Below are 7,839 nucleotides of genomic sequence, written 5' to 3'. Positions count from 1 at the left end.
ATACCAGTACACCACCATTCGGCACTGGCCTTCTTCGGTTCCCATGGCATCGAGGCGACTCGCCAAATCCCTGCCGTCCGTCTCCACTCTCAACTCTCTGCGCCGTAACACCGACCTCGATCACATCCCTAAACCTGTCGCCCGCTTCGATCTCTCCGCCGTCTTCGACCCCTCCTCCCCCTCCGCCGTCTCCTCCGCCCCTCCTCTTCCCACGCTCTCCCTCTCCGCCGCCGCCCCCTCCCGCCTCATTCGCTTCCTCGAGTCCCACCTCCCGCCCTCTTTCACCCCAGCAGACCTCCTCCGCCTCCTCAGCTGCCGCCTCCGCCACCACCCCGCCTTCGCCCCTTACGATCTCCACGTCTTCCAATGGGCCGCCGGCGTCGATTCCTTCCGCCACGACCATTCCACCTACGAGTGGATGGCTCGCACCCTCGCCGTCACCGACCGCCTCGGCCCTCTCCGCCTCCTCCTCCACCGCATGCTCGCCCAGCCTTGCCCCTGCGCCGACGGCATCTTCGCCTGCCCTCGCATCGAACCGATCATCGGCTTCGCCATTCACGCGTTCTGCCGCGCGGGACGCCTTGATGATGCTATCTCCGCCTTCGAGGACTCCCGGAGGTCCGTCGACGGCCGTCCCGGTGTGGCTCTTTACAACACCCTCATCAACGGGTTCGCTCGGCGAAGGGAATATCAGAAAGCCAAGAGCTTGTATGACAGAATGGTCAAGGATCGCGTGAAACCCGACACTTTCACCTTCAACATCTTGATCAGCAGCTGCCTCCGGTGCTCGGACCTCAATTCGGCGCTGGATTGGTTCCGAGAGATGAGGGCAAGGGGATGTGAGCCAAACGTCGTCAGTTTTAACACTCTCATCAGAGGCTTCTTCAAGGAGAAGAAATTTAAGGAGGGAATTGGAGTTGCCAGGGAGATGCTTGAACTGGGCTATGGGTTCTCAGTTGCTAGTTGCGATATTCTAATGGACGGTCTCTGTAAAGATGGCAAGAGTCTGGAAGCAAGCAAACTGTTGGAGGAGTTCTTGCAGAAAGGAGCTTTACCGAACGGGTTCGATTGCTTTGTTTTGGTGGAGGCATTTTGTAAAGATGGTGGTAGTGCAGGGAGAGCCTTGGAAGTAGTTGATTCACTCTGGGGGAAGGGCAATTTTTGCAGCGAGGTGACTTGCTCTACCTTGATCGAGGGACTCAGAAGTTCAGGTAAGATAAATGATGCATGTGGCTTATTGGAGAGAATGCTGCAGAAGGAAATGCTTCCTGATACCATCACCTTCAACACTCTTTTGGAAACACTTTGCGATATCGGAAGGACATCCGATGCCAACAGATTGAGAGTGATAGCATCCAAAAAGGGTTTTAAACCTGACACTGTGACTTTTGGCATACTGGCTCATGGATTCTCTAGAGAAGGGAGAAAAACTGAGGGGGAATCTATCATCAATGAAATGCTCGATGCCGGATTTATACCAAATATTGCTACTTATAACACATTGATGGATAGACTGCCTACTAGAAAGAATCCTTCAAGTCGCCAAATTGTAAAGGCCAGGTAAGGAAACTCTTGAAATTATTTTGAGGCAGATTTTAACCTTCTGCATAGATTGTTGTGATTAACAGTTATCCAAGGCCATGAGAAAATATGGTCTCGACTTATTTTAGTTTGTGATCATTTGGGAAGTTCTGAATTTATGCTAGTATTGTTACCCACCTTTTTCAGTAGCTGAAGTTATGGACTGATTGAGAAAGTGAATGAGTCTAACTACGTTTTCAGTTAGACTTGATCTTTTGGAATTTGTACTTTAGGATTAACAAGTCAATGGAGTCTGATGTGGCGATAATCTGCTGAAGCTTACTCTCATGATGTGGATGGACTTGCATGTATCAACACCTATCAGAAGGTACTGGGAGTCATTCCAACGATGGCCCCTCCGAAGTAAGCCTTCCTGACAAAAAAACTTAAGTGAAAATGAAATGAGAGAACTAAAAGAGAGGAAAATGGAAGAGAGCCTTTACCTTGATGAATACATACTTATATGTGGAGATAGGTGGGAGACTATACTTAAATAAAGCTTGTGATGAGGGTAGATGGGAAGTCACGTCTAAGTAGTACATGTACTTGCAATGAGTCATACCTGAGTATGACATAGGATGACATGGGGATCATGTTTAAGTATGGTTATGAGTAGACGCTCAAGAAAGGTTACATGGGCAATCTTCAAGAACTCGAGAAGACTTAGCTCGAATTGGCTTGGAAGATCGAAGTGACTTGCCAACTCGGAGATGTTCGGAGGGGCAATTGTCAAGAGCTCAAGCTATTGTCTTATGTACAAAGAGCTCAAGCTATTGTCTTATGTACAAAGTACGAGGTGCTCGACTACTAGTTTATAAGAGCCTCGACTACTAGATTATAAGAACGGCTCATAAGGTTGAGTCACTCTGAGCTTCCAAGCATCTTCGAGTTGCCAAGTCATTTGAGCTTCTGAGTTGGTCCGAGCTGATGAGTCTTCTTGAGCTTGTGACAATTGTTCGTGTAACTTTTCCTAGATGTGGTCCCCCATGTGTTTGCTTGTCCCTATGTCATCCTAAGACCATCTCCAACCATAAAACTCATTTTGGTGCATTTTCAACACCAATTTGGTGTCATTTGAGCACCAAATATTTTTCCAACTCCAACTAATACACCATTTCCTACCCTAAAAGGAATATTCCTTAGAATATTCTATTTTCCCATCTTATAATTTATTATTCAACATACATATTAATTTGTTAAATATTTTTATTGTGATAATAATTATTATTAAAATTAATAATTTTATGATACATAATAATTAATTTTTATGATATTATGTTTTTAGTTACAAGAAAATAAAAATAGTACCTTCCTTCTTAATGTTGGTGGAAATAATTTAGTAGACATACTAATATTTAACAAAAATACACAACCATAAACAATTAAGATAAAATATTATAAATATTTTCACAAAACAAATAACACTTCATTGAAAATACATCATTATGAACCTTAATTATCAGAATTACTATATTGTTCCCACAAATGTTCAATTAATGCATTTCTAAGGGCCAAGTGAGCAATTTTATTTTTGATTCCTTCATATCTAGCAAGAAACTCTTGAAATCGGGTATTGTCATTTACTGTTAGGGCTGTAAACAAGTCGAGCCAAGCTTTGGGATGTTCAAGTTTGCTTGATAAGGTAATCAAGCCGAGTCGAGCTTAAAATGAACCAAGCTTTTGAAATGAGTGTTCAAGCTTGGCTTGGTTTATTTTTTATGAGCTTGAGCTTGTTTGAAGTTTGGCTTGAGCTTGGTTCATTTAGATGTTATCAAACTCTCAATTCAAGCTTGGCTTGAGCTTGGTTCGAGTTGGTTCGTTTAGATGTTATCAAGCTCTCAATTCAAGCTTGTTTGATTGTTTGAAACTTTTAGTTGTTTGTTTGATTATTGAGCTTGATAATTTAAATTTATTTATTTAATTAATTTTATTGTATTGTTTGTTTAGCATATTGAAAAGAGTTTTATTAATGAATATGGTTCGTGAACGTTGTTCACGAACATTGTTCACGAACGTTAACGAGCTGAACACATATGTGTTCAAACTTGTTTGTTTAGCTTAACGAGCTATTCAAGCTTGTTTGTTTAATTAATCTTATGTATATTGAACGAACATAAATAAACTTTTACTAAGCCGAACACCAAGTTTGTTCGTGAATGCTTGATTCATTTACAACCCTATTTATTGTTGTATCAAGAATAAAATTTAAATAATAAATAAAATCAAATAATATTAATTTATAATATTTAAGAATATTTTAAATATAAAATTAATATTATAATATATTATATTTATTTTAAAAAAAACAGCACTTGCACCATTTTGGTGCAAGTGAAACTGTTCACTTGCACTAAAATGGTGTAAATTTAAGGTATACATTGGAGTGTATTTGGTATCCCTTTTACACTAAAATGGTGTAGAAGGGATATGGTTGGAGATGGTCTAAGTATACTTAGGCATGACCTATAGATAAATGTACTACTTAGATGGAACTTCCGGTATATTCTCATCACAAGCCTTATTTGAGTGTGGTCTCCTACCTATATCAGATATATCCACCAAGGTAAAGACTTTCTCCCATTTTCTCTCTTTTACTTCTCTCTTCAGTTCTCTTTCTGAGAGACTTACTCAAGCATTGGAGGGGTTACGCGCGGGATGACTCTCGGTGTCCTCTGATGCATGTAGATACATGCAGCTCTAAGCTTTATCAGCGAAGCGACAGATTTGGCTGCGTCAGCTTCATTTATTCTATGGGCATACATGAATAATCCTGGGCTTACATGGCTCATAATACTGGATTGACCATTGCTTGCCTTATGTATTAGCTGACAAACTATCTATGCGATTCTGGAAAACCAGCTGAATTTGAGTTCCAACTCCAAAGTAGGAAGAGAAGGTGAAGTAGCTTATACTTGAGCATGCAAATTTAAGAAGCTAGTGATTGAAACAGAGAAATAGTAACAAAAGGTGCAGCATTGAATAAATTTTGTGGTAGTTGTCTATCTGATGTTGGTCATTCAAGAAGGATATGTAACTCAACGTGTTCCACCAGTGCATGAACGGAAAAGATTCTTTTGGTAGCTTTTCATCAGATATAACAGGGTAATGTACCTCAACCAATCAATTGAGCGAAATGGATGCTGAACCAGATGAAAGACGTGCAAGTGTTTGTCTCAGATTTATTCTATGCCCAGTTTGGGTATTCAAAGAGTTAATGAAAAATTGATGTTGGAGTACTGATACATAAAAGAGAGTGATCATTGTGAAATTAATGGCACTCCATAGAACATTGAGATTAAGTTGTTAGTTGACTGGAACCGAAATGTGAAACGGCTAAGCAAGTGGCCTGACATAATACAAGCAGGTGATTTGGCAAGATAAATGATTGTAATCTGCAAGTTCTTTGAAGAACTATGAGCAGAAGTCAGCTTTTTTTGTTACAGGACATTTAGATTGAATGTGAGTTTTTTTTTTTAAAAAATATGAACTGCAGTTGGTATCTGTTAGATTAAGTAGGAATTGGTCTAATTTTATTCCTACATTCTAGATAAAACCAGTTCGGCCTATATATATACAAGTAAACCCCATTGCATGCCTTGCAATCTTTTTCCTGTAGTCTCTCGTGATGTGATTGTCTCTTGCAGAAGCTTCTCCTGTTGTTTCGCCCCTTGCTTTGCCACCCTTATTCGAACAAGAAGTGCCTGATCATGACCCTCTTTTCTTGCTTGATGTTTCCTGTGTCCATCCTCATCTCCTGTGTGCCTCGATAGCATTTAGCATAGTTTGCCCTGTCTATAAGATGCTGGCACTAAGCCCTCAACCCAGTTCTTCCCAGCGTATTCTAACAACACCAACAAAGAATTCTGTTTGCATACAAATCCACTTCATTTTAAACTGTAGACAAATTTAATTAAAATCAGCATATAAAATTTTCAATTAAAATCAGTTTAGACAAATTTGATCAATTTCAGATTTATTGATAAAACGGCCACCGCTATCAACTATCTAGAAACAAAAACCATATAATGTTTTGTGATCCACCAAGTACCTGCTCATTGAGCAACACCATTAATTTGAACAGAAATTGAAACGTAAAACCTGTGTTTGCAGCTAGGTATCAGTCGGTGCTAGGCCAAAATCATGGAACAATCTTTATTGGCTCGCTATATTACCTAACTACAAAAATCTTTTTTTTTTACTAAAGTCGATTATCATATTCAGAAAGTGCTTGACTGATTCGAAGATTCATTGGTCGACAATATCAAACGTACACGCCAGTGGCAAGGAGCAAAAATAGAGACCCAAAGCCCTGCAACAACCAAAGAAATAGTTAGCACAACTACTGACAACTTTCTCACAAAGGTGCACAAATCACCGATTTCTAATTACCAGGAAACCAGATGCAATGGTAGCAGTCACGAGCTCCTTAGCTAGTCTGCGGTTCCTAGTGGATGTAGTAGCTTCGTAACTGAAATTGGTCATGTATCAGGAAAAGAGTTCAATCGACAAACAGATCCAAAAAACAGTTGAAAGATGAGGATGACAGACAAATACTTTATGATTACCAGAATCAGAACATGCATGTGTTTGACAAGAAAATCTAGGTGTGCATTGTATCAGGGCGAGGAAACACTGAAGATATGCATAGATTTTGAAGTGAGGAAAAAAATAAATCAAATTTTGGTTCCTTGATAAAGTTTTGATCATGATGTGCAAGTAACAATCTAAAATATGCTACTTGCCTCAATCATCATCCATAATGGTGTAACAATCTAAAATATAAGAAACATAGACATCAACGCTAATCAGTATTCGAACAAGAAATGTTCCAAAATTTCCCAAGTGATAATCCTAATTCTGACAAAAAAGGAACCTATGCCGTGCTTGGCTACATTTGAGTATAACAATGGGATTCTATAACCACATCCTATTTTTATGTTTGAGGGAGATGTGGATTTTATGTTTATAAAAAAACATTGGTAAATTCGGTGGTCATTAGCAGTTCAGATCCTCTGTCCTTATTTCTCCCTGTCTCCGTGTCCCATTGTCGTCCATCAGATTAAATCTCAAGGTATCATGACATCTTTAATATATGTGTAGTATTCTCGTGATGTGCAAAGCGTCCTTGAGATTTAATCTGATCCGTCCGATCGACAATGGGACACGGAGACAGAAAAAAATGGGGATAGAGGATCTGAACTAGGTCATTAGGGTATTGCACAACTTTTGGTCCAATCTTTGGTAAAACATTGTTTTCTTTTCCCTTTACATATGCTCCATTTCTCTCCTAATTCTTCTCCTCCCAGTAAAAAATGTAAGGACTAGTCTTAAAAAGAAGGAAATAACCTTTCAGCTGAGGCAATTAAAAGGGCTCTTCAATTGTATTGGGTGCTAAAAGTGCTACATGAAGATTCAAATCATACACAAGATCCAAATTCTAAAGTTCTAACTTCTTCTGTGACTCGTAAAAGAACGACCACAACTCTATCATCCGGAAGTTATAATCGTTTAGAATCATCTCTCATGCAATCTTTTCTAATTTATCCAAAATTTTAACAAAAGACTCAACACTCACTAGATGTATCGCCCATTTTTCCAAACGGTACAAACAATCACAGGACACAAAATCGAGTTCTGTTATGGAACAATTTTAGAACATAATGGTATGTATATAAGATAAAAAAGGAAAATTTACGTTAAAATATATTGTTAAACTTTGATCCAAAAAAGATCCATCCGTAGTCTATGCGAACAGATGACAACAAGACCAACCCAGGAAATGCGCACGAATCTAAGATGAAGCTTACATGAAGAAGAACGCAGAGACGAGGAGACCAACAACGAGCAAAAGAGCAGAGACCGCTGGGTATAAATGCATGGGGATGGGGCTCGTGACGGGCTTCGGTGCCTGAGAAAAAAACCCCCTAGAGGCCTTAGAAACCAAAAGATCTCGAAATCCTAAAATAAAACGATTTGGGCTGGAACAAAAAAAAAGGTACGAGAGATTGAAATCGATAGAGATCTTACCATCTGCAGGATGAAAGAAAGAAGTGGAGGAGAAGACGGCGACGAAAACAAACGAGTCGCGAGCCCGAATCTGCCGCTTCCGCCAGGACGATGGGATCCTTTTGTACCCTATTTTAAACGTCGGAACTTACGTGGATTCCTTTTAAATTTACCAAAAGAAAAGCACTTTATTGCAAATGTTATTTTTTTCTAAAATCCTAACCGTTCGATCTGATCGAACGGACACGACGT

General features: G+C 39.7%; 2 protein-coding genes across 2 annotated transcripts; one reads left to right on the top strand and one right to left on the bottom strand.

Annotated features, from left to right (window-relative positions):
* Positions 1–2,783, top strand: LOC122006649 (pentatricopeptide repeat-containing protein At2g36240-like). The gene is made up of 2 exons (XM_042562221.1): positions 1–1,560; positions 1,815–2,783. The coding sequence occupies exons 1-2, from the start codon at positions 44–46 to the stop codon at positions 1,855–1,857; spliced, it is 1,560 nt and encodes a 519-aa protein (XP_042418155.1). The 5' UTR covers positions 1–43; the 3' UTR covers positions 1,858–2,783.
* Positions 2,784–5,089: 2,306 nt separating this feature from the next.
* Positions 5,090–7,712, bottom strand: LOC122006648 (transmembrane protein 258-like). The gene is made up of 4 exons (XM_042562220.1): positions 7,609–7,712; positions 7,389–7,489; positions 5,971–6,049; positions 5,090–5,890 (listed from the first exon to the last, which is right to left on the bottom strand). Exons 1-4 carry the CDS (start codon positions 7,609–7,611, stop codon positions 5,843–5,845), a joined length of 231 nt encoding a protein of 76 aa, XP_042418154.1. The 5' UTR covers positions 7,612–7,712; the 3' UTR covers positions 5,090–5,842.
* Positions 7,713–7,839: the final 127 nt, after the last annotated feature.

The sequence above is a fragment of the Zingiber officinale genome, chromosome 7B (assembly GCF_018446385.1).
Source record: "Zingiber officinale cultivar Zhangliang chromosome 7B, Zo_v1.1, whole genome shotgun sequence".
In the NCBI taxonomy this organism is placed as follows: Eukaryota; Viridiplantae; Streptophyta; class Magnoliopsida; order Zingiberales; family Zingiberaceae; genus Zingiber; species Zingiber officinale.
This window is presented reverse-complemented; position numbering and strand designations above follow the sequence as displayed.